Raw genomic sequence first — 14,281 nt, forward strand, 5'->3', positions numbered from 1 at the left:
ACTTAGTGAAGAAACCAGAAAGTTCAAGTGACAGTGGAAATGAAAGTGAAATACCTGAGCTAGTGCATCAGAAAATAACAAATTAAAAAGCTGAAATGTGTAAACAGCTCCCATGTTTATTCTGAACAGAATTAATTCTCAAAGGAAACATACGATCACCTTATTGCCATTTGTTCAGCTATTTCACCATAAAATTCAGTCCAATATTGATTCGTTTCTGAAAAGTATGTAATGTGCAGGAACAGTACTGTACTCTATGCTATAGATACCATTTTCAGACTTGAAGCAGTGTACTGTGCTGTGTGCATGGTAATTGTATGAAATGTTCATGTAACATCTATCATGGTTATTGTGCTAATGCAAAATGCAGACAGTTTTAAAATAAATTTTGATCAGTGCTATTCCAGAAAATCCCTGTATTGTGTATCATTGTATAGATACCAAAGTCATTCAACTTACTTGTTAAAAATCTGGATACTGGGCGAGTTGGCCATGCGGTTAGGGGCTCGCAGCTGTGAGTTCGCATCCGGGAGTAGTGGGCTCGAACCCCAATGTTGGCAGCCCTGAAGATGGTTTTCTGTGGTTTCCCATTTTCACACCAGGCAAATGCTGGGGCTGTACCTTAATTAAGGCCATGACCACTTCCTTCCCATTCCTAGGCCTTTCTTGTCCCATCGTTGCCATAAGATCTATCTGTGTCAGTGCAACGTAGAGCAAATAAGAAAAAAAATCTTGATTGATGCTTTCATAGCCCGTATTCATAGACATGATATTGTAGGTTTTGGGCTTTTGCCGTATCAAGAAAATAAAGAGAAATTATTTATGCTTTGCAGAGACATTTCTCCGTATCTTCAGAAGAGAAAACCTGTCTCTTCACAAGGAAGTCTTCTCTTCTTCTTATTCTTCTTCTTTTATGACCACATAGGATCACTTTAGTCAGTCCATTGTTCAGGTCTCTTTGAAGGGATTGTTAGGGCTTTGCGGTCCTCCCAGTACTTCTTCAGATGCTCCGATCTTCGTGCCCTTTCCTCATTTGAAAATATGAGTGTTGTTGGTTTGTTTTGTGTAAGGGTAAAGCAGAGGTTTGTATTCTTGAGTTTTGTATTAATTTTATCTTATTTGTCATGTCTTCTGTTGTAAGGCCTATTTCCTTCAGATCCTCTCTTACTTCTCTGATCCATTTACATCCTGTTGTGGTATTTTTTGAGACGAGATTGTGTTGTACTAGTTGTTTCGGAAGTCTCGAATCCTGCATCCTCATGATATGTCCAAAGAATCCCAGTCTCCTCTTACGCATAGTATCTGTAATGGGTTCTAGCTCTTTGTACACGACTTCGTTAGGTATTAACCACCACTGTCCATCTTTCTGGTATTTTTTGTTTATGCAGGTTCTTCCAATCCTCCTTTCAATTTTCTGAAGTCTGTCAGTCTTTGATTGTTTATTCAGGTAAATAAGTGTTTCTGCTGCATATGTAGCTTCCGGTTTGATAACTGTGTTGTAGTGTTTAATTTTCAATCAATCAAATCAAATCAATCAAAATCTCTTTATTTGCAAATGAGGTGTCTACCTCGGTGGCAAATGGTACACTAAAATAAATTATTGTCAAGCACTAAATTTTAAATTAACAAGAGAAGAATTTTTTTTTATCTACTATACAATAATATACAATTTATGCTAACAATTTTTTTCTATTAAACAAACAGATCATCCTTAATAAATTTATACTGTTTACAAAATTCTACTTATAATATCTCCTATACTTACAAACATAGTCAGCTCATATACAGTATGTGGAATTACTTCAAATAATACTATGCAACTGGTATAAGATTAAAATTTACATTACATTTATTTACTTTTTTTTTTTTTTAAACCCATTTTGGAACCTAAGTAGCATAACGACCTGCTGCGTCTTAACCAGAGCCCCTTTTGCCACCACTTTTCAGAGTTCCCGAAGGGCCTTCACAGCTACCGTAGCGGTCCCAGGGCCCTCGAAGTCCCCACTGTACTTCACCCCTACAGGCAGTCCCCTACTTTGGCTGTCCAAACTCCTTAGACCAGGGGATGGAATTAATTTATTCACACACATTTTTTTTATTTACAATAACCTGCAATGGTCGAATGCCCTCTAACACTTCATTTATTTTCTCTGTTGCTGTTTATTCTCTTCTTGAATATCTGTACAGATTTTGGAAAAGGATCAAACACTACCCCTGGTAAACTGTTCCACTCCTTCACACCCTTCCCAATGAATGAAAATTTACCCCAATCGCTTCTGCTAAAATTCCTTCTAATTTTATATTTGTGGTCAGTCCTGCCGATATAATTATTTTCCAACTGAAGCCTCTCACGGATTTCTCCCCATGCTTCTTCTCCTGTATAGGCTCTATATAATCCTATAAGTCTAGTTTTCTCCCTTCTCTTACTTAAAGTTTCCCACCCAAGTTCCTCTAACATTTCTGATACACTACTCTTTCTCCTGAAATCCCCTGTTGCAAATCTTGCTGCTTTCCTCTGCACACTATGTATTTCTTTAGTAGGTATTCTTGGTGAGGATCCCAAACACTGTTTGCATATTCCAATAATGGACGAACCATACTTAAGTAACTTTTTCCTTTTACTTCATTGTTGCATCCTTTAAGTAGCCTCATTATGACATGTAACGATTTTTTTATTTATTGATAGACATTCTTTTTGTAGATATCCCATGTTAATTTTTGTGCTTTAGCTAATCTATTTGTTCTTGTTTGGATTGAGATTTTTCATTTAGGTTATTGTTATTACTTCTCCAAGATATTTAAATTGAGTTACTGTTTGGATTTTTATTACCATTTATGGTAACTTCTTTTAGTTGTGTTGTTTTTTTGGGGCATAATTTCTGTTTTTCAAATGAATTTTGAGGCCAATTTTATTTGCAATGTTTTGAAGTTCTGATATCAAGGTTTTTGCTTCTTTTATGTCCACTGCTAGTAATGCTAAATCGTCAGCGAAACCCAGGCAATTCGGCCAATCTTTATTTTAGGGGGACATTTCCTAAACCATTCCCTCATTACCATTTCTAGAGCACAGTTAAATAATAGTGGTGAGAGCCCATCTCCCTGCCGTAGTCCAGTTTTAATTTCGAATGTCTCTGATGTTTCACCCCTAAACTTCACTTTTGATTTGGTGTTGGTGAGAGTCAATTTTATCATGTTTATTAATTTGGGGTGTAGTCCAAGGTGTCTTAAAATTTTAAACAGAGATTCTCTATGGATGCAATCATAAGCTTTCTTGAAATCTACAAATGTTATCACTAGGGCCCGGATTTTTAGGTTCTTAAAACCACGTTTTAGTTTTTTAATAGCTCAAAATAGTTTTTTTAGTTTTTATCCTCCTGAAATAGTTTTTAATGATCATTTCAATAATTACTAAAGTTATACTATTCATTCAAATTTTTTTGTACTTTATTGTAACCTTTACACCTCTCTAGTACAAAACTATACCACTCATTTCAAAATATGGGACAGAATGGCTTAATGAAAGCACTTCAAACACATCATACCAACTGAAATTAAAAATAACAAAGAATATTTATGCGCAAATACAATAAATGGTTCATGTAGGTTAAATTTTTGTCACTTCCAATACATCAAGAAACATTGTTAATAAACTTAACCATGATAGGTTAATATTGTGTTTGGTCCGTATTGACTAGTCTAAATGCCAGCCGGCAAAGAAATTGTTTAATAGATTTAGAATTTTTACCACTGAGGAAGGGAATGGTTGAGATTTCCCGAAACATGTTTGGTTTAATAAATAGTTTTTCTTTCATTTAAGGCGGATTAAATAAACTATTTTAAATAGTTACATTATACATTCAAGAAACATTTTCAGAAGCATAGAACACAGTTTTCATTTGCTGTTACATTGTACAACTAAATGCATTTCCAGGATTTTCAGAGTAAAACTTTTTCTGTTATCTCTCAAAATATTCTTATAGCAGGAAAATGTACGCTCCACACAACAAGAAGTCATTGGAGCCAGCGTCATTGAAGCAATATCTCTCGGTCCCCATGGTACCTCGTCAGTAATTTCTTCTCCCTGAAGTACCGTATTGCAGACACACTGTTCATTGTTGAAAATCCAGGGTTCCACTATAGAATTTTGGTGAGTTTGAGTAAATAGGCTTCACCCACCGGTCCTGGTATTTCCTTCTTCGAAATGGAGTCCACAACTTCTATTGAATCTTTTAATGGCAACGATGCCGACTCAACACGCTCAATAGCTGCAGGAAGATCAGCAAAGTGTACCCTAATGAAGGCAAGTGAAACAGCGCTCTTGTTCGTGAGAGCTTCGCTATGCAGAGTGCATCATCGACATCAAAAGAATTTATAACATTTTAATGTCTTCAAAGTGATTGGCATAGTATAGGGTGGCATTGAGCCATGTCCCCCAACGAGTGATGATGGGTTTGGGAATAAGAGGAGGTTGAGGCAACAGAATGCGGCTAGGGGCTTTAAGAAACAACTTTCTCACAGAAGAAACAATACTGTTTACTCATGGAAAATTATTTCTAATCTCTTCAGCCAATCTGTGTAAGCCATGGGCTATGGAAGTTACATGGAGCATGTTAGGGTAGAAACTCTTCAATACTTCACCAGCTTTGATCATATATACCGCACTATCACTCAAAAGAAGTAAAAACTTGCCATCCTGTTTTTCTCTTGGCCAAAGAATGCGAAGAGCATCTCGGACGGTGCAAGCTATGGTCAGCGTATTCCACGACACGTTTGTGGAAACCAGCGCTTCACATAAACGGATATTACCGAGCTCGATAGCTGCAGTCACTTAAGTGCGGCCAGTATCCAGTAATCGGGGGATAGTGGGTTCAAACCCCACTGTCGGCAGCCCTGTAGATAGTTTTTCCGTGGTTTCCCATTTTCAGACCAGGCAAATGCCGGGGCTGTACCTTAATTAAGGGAAGGCCGCTTCCTTCCAATTCCTAGGCCTTTCCTATCCCATCCTCGCCGTAAGACATATGTGTCGGTGCGACGTAAAGCAAATAGAAAAAAAAAAACAGACTTGACAAAGTATAATTTTGCCATCTGTAATAAAGTCCGGATCGTTACCAATCCACTGGTGAATCAACCAACTTCGAGATGACTTGCCTTTAGGCATCACTACTTCTGAGATGCGTAAGCTTCTTAAACTGCCTTCAATAATAAATTGATTTATAGGGAAAATTAATTTTAGTCTGTCGCATAATAATGTGTACAGAGCTAAACAGTGAACAGCGCCGTAGCTGGCGGTAGTCGACCGTACACAATGAGAGATGCACTGAAGCTGGGAAGTTAGGCGGGCTTGTACCTGCTAGATACAGGTCAATGAACGCCAGGGGGTTGTCTCTTGATTTGTGCTGTACGCTAGTGGAATAGTATCGTATCACGTTGTTTCGCTCGCACTAGTTATACTTTCAAACCACTTCCAGTTCCAAACCATGAAGTTATTTCAAAAACTCGTGCATAATGTTTATTTTAAAAAAAATCATTCAATTTAATTAATATTTGGTACTTCTATTTCAAAATAACGTAATACTGTCTTGAATAGCTCATTTAGTTTTTTTTAGGTTTTAACGTCTGATTTAGTTATTTTTAGGTTTTATAAGATTCGCGTAATTTACTCAAATGGTAATGAAATGGATAAGTAAGTTAAAATACTGCAGTTAACTAGCAAGGAATAAAATAGTTTAAAACCTAAAAATCCGGGCCCTAGTTATCACCATATCTCTGTTTCTTCTCCTGTTATAGTTTATTATCAACTTAAGACTCATGATCTGATCAGGACAACTCCTCCAGAGTCTGAAACCTCCTTGATATTCTCCTAGTTCTTTCTCAAGTTGTAAACTTCTCTAATAATGATGGTTGGAATTTAAGAATACTTTACTGTTGGACTATTGTAAGTAGTACTTTTGTTTGTCACTAGATGGTTCGCTGTGTGCTGGTCTTCCGAGTGGTAAGTGGCGACACCATCTTAGCTCCAGTTAAGATGTTTCCTGTTCAGTACATATGTGCATTGAAAATTGACAGCAAAGTCATCAAATGAATCGGAGATGAAGGGGAGAGTAATATGGTAGCAGAAATTAAATAAAATGCAATGAAAGACAGACAAAAATAGAGTAGAGATAAAAAAAAAAAAAAAAAGTGTCTTTGAGTCGGATGGGGATGGGGGTGTTGGAGGGGTGGAGAGAAGGATGTACTACTACAAAGTTGAAGACATGAGAGTGAACAGAAGTAGGAATTAATACAGAAACAGGTGTACATAGGGTATAAAAGTACAACACATAGCCTGGCTTGAACTTCTAGTAATGACGAGGGTACAAATTAAGAAGAACCAAAATGAAATAACAATAGCGTAGGACAGGGAAGAGAACTACCTGTGTAAAGCTTTAATGGCTGGCAACCACGTATTGCTTAATTGACAGCCAGTGTCCCTGTCGAGGTGTAACAATCTTATCCTCAGTGAATTTATTTTGATTGAAATGTTCAACTAGAAATTTGTGTCATTCCTCATCTTATTGAGTACCTTCTTCCATAAAACGAACTTTGAGAAATATCTGTTCTCACTATTTATGTATTTAATTGCTTGGGGTATATTGCTGGAGGCTCTGTTCTGAACAACCGTGTCATATAGAGACGTGCTGTGAAAACCAACATGCCTGGTACCGAGCATAATGGATACAAGCACTTAGCAGGCCGTGTCTGACGCTTGTTCAGTTATCATCCATTAGCTGTGACTGCAGCGAGGCTCTTCACCCCCTTGTGAGGGAGAATGTCGCTGAAAATAGAGATTGCTCCATCTGGAGCGATGATGGTTGATCTTGATTCACAACTAAGTATTTTTTATATTTTCCACCTTGTCAATACACTAAATTGCTTAAGGCAACTTATTAGTTATTTTGATTCAGCGTTGCTGTTTCAGGGATGATTATTCTTTTATTTGAGCTAAATATTTGATATTTTCTACTGTTAAGTTTTCCTCCATGACCAACCATGAATAGCACCACACATGTACGTTGGACCTACACCGTAAGTATTTTAAGTGAAACATTTTTGGATTATGAAGAAAATATAATATGATATAAGCTTCCTTGATGATTTCTTAATTCAGTCTATAATTCAAAGGAGGGGATGTTCCAACCTTATTAATGTAATAATTTGAAGTTCAATTATATTTTTCATTAAAACACTAGGACTACTTCCGACCCTTTGATTGGGCCATCCTCAGTTAGATACATGCATAATCTTAAAGACTAAAATAGTCAATATAATATGTTAAAAGATTGTATCACATTTGTTACTGTCCTTAAAATATCCACTTAGTATTTAAATAAAATTTGAACTTGTTATCCACCAGATAATGTTTTTTCTCAAATTATGAGCATGCTCAGACTATACAAGAAATGTAATGTTTAGCAGTGCTGTAGAACTAGCTTTGGCAGGTGTTGTTTACTGCATTTATAGTACAAAGTTGACCTGATGGAACATCCTTAGCTGCTACGGTGATTAGTGGTAAAATTGAGAGTTGTTGTAAATTAAGGAATTGCCAATACGTATAGCTATTTCAAATCTGGGTTGTGAAAAAGTTGGTGGATGTCTGAAAAGAAGGAAAAACTAAAGTTGAAGAATGTTGTGTCAAGTACAAATTCAATGTAAAAGACAAATATTTGAACTTACTCCCTCGATTCCACGCGGCCTGTTCCCAGCAGCTCTCTCGGTGGTGCACTGAGTGCTTTTACCGTACTTGGATTGCGAGAGGATGAGGAGGGGGAGGGGGAGAGGAAGCAGGTTGAAGAGGCTGACGAGTGTGTTGGTAGCGTTGATTGGCAACATTTTTTAGAACAAAAATTGGCAATTAAAGGGATAAAATTATTATTAAAAAAGGTTTTTTTATTATTTCATTTAAGTTATAATTTGGATTAACATGATGTATGAAGCATTCCTCAACAATATTAAATAAAGTACCATTTTTTGTGTAATTCTTAAAAATTTTAAATTCTGTTCGATGTTGCAGAAATTATGTTCAAAATCTGCCATGTGCTGTCCCATTGCAGAGAAAAAGTTGTGTTTTGATGCGTTAGTACGTTGAAACTCTTACCCGTTTGATCTATCCAACCGGGCGAGTCAGCCATGCGGTTAGGGGCGTGCAGCTGTGAGCTTGCATCTGGGAGATAGTGGGTTCGAACCCAACTGTTGGTAGCCCTGAAGATGATTTTCCGTGGTTTCCTATTTTCACACGAGGCAAATGCCGGGGATATACCGTAATTAAGGCCACGGCCGCTTCTTTCCCACTCCTTGGCCTATCCCATCATGTCGGTGTAAAGAAAATTTCTTTAAAAAAAGGACCTATCTAACTGGTCCCACAATTGGAGCACTTTAATCTATAAATACCTGAGTAGTTATACCTGTTAGGATTGTTGATTAATTTTGAATTATCAGTCAATTACCACTGATCTGCATTTAGGGCAGTCGTACACGTGACAGATTTCCCTGTCTTTTCTTAAATAATTGCAAAGACTTTGGAAAATTATTTAACATCTCTCTTGGTAAATAATTCCAATCCCTACTCCTTTTCTTATAAACGAATATTTGCCCCAATTTGTCCTCTTGAATTCCCGCTTTATCTTCATATTGTGATCTTTCCTAGTTTTAAAAACACCACTCAAACTTATTTGTCTACTAATGTCATTCCACGCCATTTCTCTACTGACAACTCAGAACATACCACTTAGTCGAGCAGCTCATCTCTTTTCTCCCAAGTCTTCCCAGCCCAAACTTTGTAACATTTTTGCAACGCTACACTTTTGCAATGAAATTGAAATAATAAATAAGGTAGTTCAACCTATTCAATACAAATAAATACGAAATATAGAGTTACATTCCTATTTAATTATAAGTGGAAGCGGTACCGGTTTCGACCCCAATCCGGGTCATCATCAGCCGAATAAAACGCAAAAAACAATGCATAGGTAAGAAAGAAATCAAAAACTCAAGTCCCACAAAAACAGTTCAAGAGGCAAAATAAAATAACAGGGATAGGCACTGTAAAATTTGGAAGAAGTAGGAGGTAAGTCACTTAAAAGAAGCAAGGCGCAATTTTCTGAACAGCAACATAGCACACGCAAAGTTCGGCATTGTCTCATAATGTTTACGAGAAGCGGAGAACAGTTAAATAAGCCAGCTTGTATACATTATCAGGTGCGAAGTCACAACACAATCCAACAAATGTGAAGGTCCAGAATCGTGCAGAAGCCGAAGACGAGTAGCTCAATTGAAGTAAACTGCCAGTTCCGAAGATCAGCGCGACATATTCAACGTCAGGCACTGTGTTTTCAAACGCCGACTGAAATTGATGAATAGCTTAATGATCCAGTATTTGCTTCGGAAATACTGTCTTTGAAAACCTGTCTCTACAGGATTGAATCTCATCGTATCATGGCAGTTTTAGGGTTCACAGAGCATTGGCTCACGTTGGATCTTGACAGTCATTGTAACCCAAGAGATGCTGATTTTAATAAATTGATCATATTTGTAGTTAATAGACCAGGCTGACATTTTAATAAGATTGTAAATAGCACAGTGTAGTTTTGAGTTTATTTATAACACATATATAAATTAAGAGATGTTTAGAATTAAATATTAAGTACTGGTTATAAGAGGACTTGTTAAGAATGTGATTGGTGTTTAGTAAGAAGTAAATAGGTCCAAGAGTTATTTGGTAGTGTGAGAAAACTGCTGAGGAAGAGGACAGTTAAGTCCTTGAAACATATGGTGTATTAGGTGATAATAAATAAGTAATTAAATAACTCTAAAAAGTATTGACAAGGCTGATTTCAAATATCAAAGTGTATTTATTGGAGTAAAGAAACCATCATTCGATCACCAGTAATGTGAGTATAATGAATTATACTAAGAGACTATGAGACATGGCTGCAGGCGTCCGGCTGTATGTGAGCAAAGTAACTGATGGATTAGGAAAGCCGTTCAAGGTCCAGGACCTCCTGAGATCTGCACCGAGCTGTAGGGGTCCATTGGATCCCATCTACATGGTTGTCTGTCAGTGATGGACACATGGATGTACTCCCACATTCAGTTACAGCGGGAAGCCTTAGCAATTTTCAATAGGAAGAAGGAAACCAAACAGATAAACAGAATCTGGATATCCATACTCCAGATGAGAGATAAGAGAAAGCAGACCGTTTGAGAATACTGGGTGAAATTTCTAATGAAGTGTTAGGCAGTTCGACCCTGGAAAATCATTTCTTGTGTTGTATTCCTCCAGAATTTATGTCAACTTCACTGAAAATAACAGTTTTCGCATTTGTCCCTGTGTGGAGCTATGCCAGAGAGCAGCCCTCTGCCATTGATACAAGTGAAGTGTAGCATAATGCTAGGAAATTATGAACTACTCTTAGAATTACTGGAAGAAGAAAGCGGGTTGCATAGCTTATTGTGTCCACAATGATGCACACAAAATACTGTCAACTGGTGTACACGGATTTATTTAAAATTATTTACAAATTAAATGCACGTTACCTTAATCACTGTATCACAAACAAAACAGTTCACTCCGAGAACATCAACAAGCCGCCATTATAACAATTGCGTATCACAGCACATGGAGGTTGTAACCTAAAAGCACAGTTGAAACAGTTGACTACAGACTGCCTACATTGGCATGTCAGCCTAACCACGACACGTGTTCACCAGTGAAACTCCTACTGAACAATATCTTGCCTGTACCATCAAGACCACCTCTTTATATGGGTGTCTGACCAGACTTCTAGAAAGATACATTACAAAAATACCTTCTCGTAAATTCTTGAGTGCCTAACAACATGGTTATAATGTACTGAATATTCTACCATCATCTCGTCTGATCTAGAGCCATTCTGGATGTTACAGTGTTTTTTACAATTCTGTGGCAGATTACACATCATATACAGCTAATAATAAATTATATAACCTGAACTATGTACACTTAATTTACAGGTATTTACATTAACTGAACTCATATAAATGTCTATATACAGTGCATGTTTCAAGACGTAACCTCATAAACTCTGCAGTCATTCGACTACGTAAATAATAATAATTCGAGCTCCATCATCATCATCACCAATATCCCACTCCAGTCGCCCAAGTGTGGTTAACAAGCCTCCTCCACTCCTTTCTGTCCTTCCACTTTTCCTGCTCCATTACTTCCACCACATCCAATCCAGCTTCTCTAATGTCCTTCCAAATCGGATCCATCCACCTTCTTCTTGGTCTTCCAACTGGTCTCTTTCCCTTAACTTCTCTTTCCAATTCCCTTGTTGCTACCTCTTCCTTTCCCATTCTTTTTACATGTCCGAACCATCTCAGTCTTGCTTTCTGTATCTTCTGTACTAAAGGTTCTATATTTAGCTCTTCTCTGATTTTAATATTTTGAATTCTATCGCTTGTCTTTTTAACCGATGTTCTTAAAAATTTTATTTCTACTGCTTGGATCCTACTATCTTGTTTCTTATTAGGTACCAGTGTTTCTAGTCTGTATGTTACAATTGGTATGAAATACTGTTTATATAATGTTAATTTTGTTCTCTTGGGTACTTTGTCATCCTATAAAAACTCTCTGACTTGATGATAAAATGTTGTACCTTTACTTAGTCTGTTATTAATTTCAGGGTTGATTTCATTACTTCCATTAATAATGCTACGCAGATATGTAAACTGTTCTACATTCTCTAACCGTTCTCCGTCTATGTTCACTTGGCTTCTCTTTTTCAGAGTGCATGGCTACAGTTTTCTTTTTACTAATTATCATTCCAAACTCCTTCAGATTTTCATTCCAAATGTCCAGTCTCCTTTGTACTTTCTTTTCTCCCTTTCCCCATATCACCACATCGTCTGCAAATACCAAAGCATTCACTTCATCACTACTGATACTCTGTTTTACACGTTTTATGATTTCATCCATCAATATAATAAACAATAATGGCGACAGTGCACTTCCTTGCTTGAGAATTGTTTTGTATAAAATGTTTCAGTCACCACTCCCCGTTTTTACACTGCTTTTACTCTCATGATACAACATTTTTATCTTGTTAATTAATGATTTTGGTACATTCCTTTTCAGTAGGCATTCCTATATATGTTTTCTCTTAACTGTACCATAAGCTTTTTCCAAATCCAAAAATATGAAGATAACTTCCTTGTTCCTTTCCAGATGTTTTTTCCATTATCGTTCGCACTGTAAATATCAAGCTTATTGTTGATTTGTTTGGTCTAAAGCCATATTGTTCTTCCTCTAACTGTGTTTCTATTATATCCCTCAGTCTTTTGTCTATGACTTTCTCCATTATTTTTAGCCCATGTGATAATAGGGTTATACCTCTATAATTTTCACATCTCTTTCTATTTCCTTTTTTGAACAGTGATACAATGCTTCCTTGTTGCCAGTCTTCAGGTATCCTCTCATCCTTCCATATGGCATTGGGCTCGATACTTGTATTATTTACCCATGGGTGAGAGAATATTGTTTTCATGTTATATCAGTTTAACACACTTGTGTCATGCTATGAGCTTGCATTCGGGAGATTGTTGCCCATTTTCATACCACAGCCACCTTCTTCCCATTCCTAGCCTTTTCCAATCCTTGCATTGCCGAAAGCCTTCCTAGCAAGAAAAAGAAAATGGAATAAGGGTTACAGATAACAGAATACTCCTAATATTGAGTTCAGTCATGTTTTTCTGACCATCCTCATATTTTGACTTGGAAAATCATTTGAGTGTCTCACTGCTTGCTTACAGTTCTTCTGGATCTGAACTTGAGCCACAACAAGCTGACATCGCTGCCTCCTATGGGAGAATTGCGCCGCTTGGAGTTGCTGTACCTGGAACACAACCTATTAACAGCTGTGCCGGACTTGACTGGCTGTGAGGCTCTTCGTGAGCTGCATCTTGCCGATAACTGTATCAAGGTAAGACTTCAACCTCTTCCATCAGGGTCGCATTTCCACAGTTACCTTCTCCTTTCCCGTCCCATTTTCATCGGAAACCTACCTGTGTTTACTGGGGTGTCATGTGGATATATGTCAAATACAGGGTTGCTACTTGTCCTGGTTTAGGTAGGACATCGTAAAACGTCAGAAAAATTTTGGTGTCCTGAATTACACCTAAGCAGGACAATGTATTTTGTAAAACAAAATAGAGAGAGATGGAAATGAGGGAAAATGACCAATGTTTTATGCTTATTATGTTCATGCTTGCGCTATGTCAACAAAATTGTAGTATGGAATTCTAATGTTTCTGTGGGCAGGGATCGTTAATGAGAAGAGATCAGTGTTTATTGGATATAATTAAAAAAATAAACTGAAGGACACACATTACAAAGAATATCAAAATATCCCACTTACAAAAATTGTGAATGAAATTCGTAATTCCATATTCAGCTTCACCATTTTCATTTCACGCATTTAGGGGAGGGTAAGAACTCCATATTCGGTGTGTCCCTCTTCTGATTTATCAAAAGGTTGTAAAACAAAATAGAGAGAGATGGAAATGAGGGAAAATGACCAATGTTTTATGCTTATTATGTTCATGCTTGCGCTATGTCAACAAAATTGTAGTATGGAATTCTAATGTTTCTGTGGGCAGGGATCGTTAATGAGAAGAGATCAGTGTTTATTGGATATAATTAAAAAAATAAACTGAAGGACACACATTACAAAGAATATCAAAATATCCCACTTACAAAAATTGTGAATGAAATTCGTAATTCCATATTCAGCTTCACCATTTTCATTTCACGCATTTAGGGGAGGGTAAGAACTCCATATTCGGTGTGTCCCTCTTCTGATTTATCAAAAGGTTGTAAAACAAAATAGAGAGAGATGGAAATGAGGGAAAATGACCAATGTTTTATGCTTATTATGTTCATGCTTGCGCTATGTCAACAAAATTGTAGTATGGAATTCTAGTGTTTCTGTGGGCAGGGATCGTTAATAATGAGAAGAGATCAGTGTTTATTGGATATAATTAAAAAAATAAACTGAAGGACACACATTACAAAGAATCTCAGGGACGATTAGCTGCATTAGACCTGCTTCTTTCCGAGGAGTCCAACCATTGCACATAGGATTTTTTGAATGGAAAATCAGATACATGTGATTGTAAAATTGGACGTCCTGTGGCTAGGATCAGGATATTAGCACTTGTGTAAGACTGCAAGCCACTCTCTGTTATAAAATGTTTATCACTGATA

At 37.0% G+C, this 14,281-nt stretch overlaps 1 protein-coding gene across 2 annotated transcripts in view; it reads left to right on the forward strand.

The window, feature by feature from the left end:
• Window positions 1-14,281, forward strand: part of LOC136858722 (leucine-rich repeat-containing protein 40) — a 189,067-nt gene that overhangs the window by 88,462 nt on the left and 86,324 nt on the right. For both annotated transcript variants that reach the window (XM_067138463.2, XM_067138464.2), the window contains exon 5: window positions 12,829-12,998. In XM_067138463.2, coding sequence (XP_066994564.2) covers window positions 12,829-12,998 — 170 coding nt within the window. The remainder of the gene's footprint in view (window positions 1-12,828; window positions 12,999-14,281) is intronic.

This window comes from Anabrus simplex, chromosome 1 (assembly GCF_040414725.1).
Source record: "Anabrus simplex isolate iqAnaSimp1 chromosome 1, ASM4041472v1, whole genome shotgun sequence".
Classification (NCBI taxonomy): Eukaryota; Metazoa; Arthropoda; class Insecta; order Orthoptera; family Tettigoniidae; genus Anabrus; species Anabrus simplex.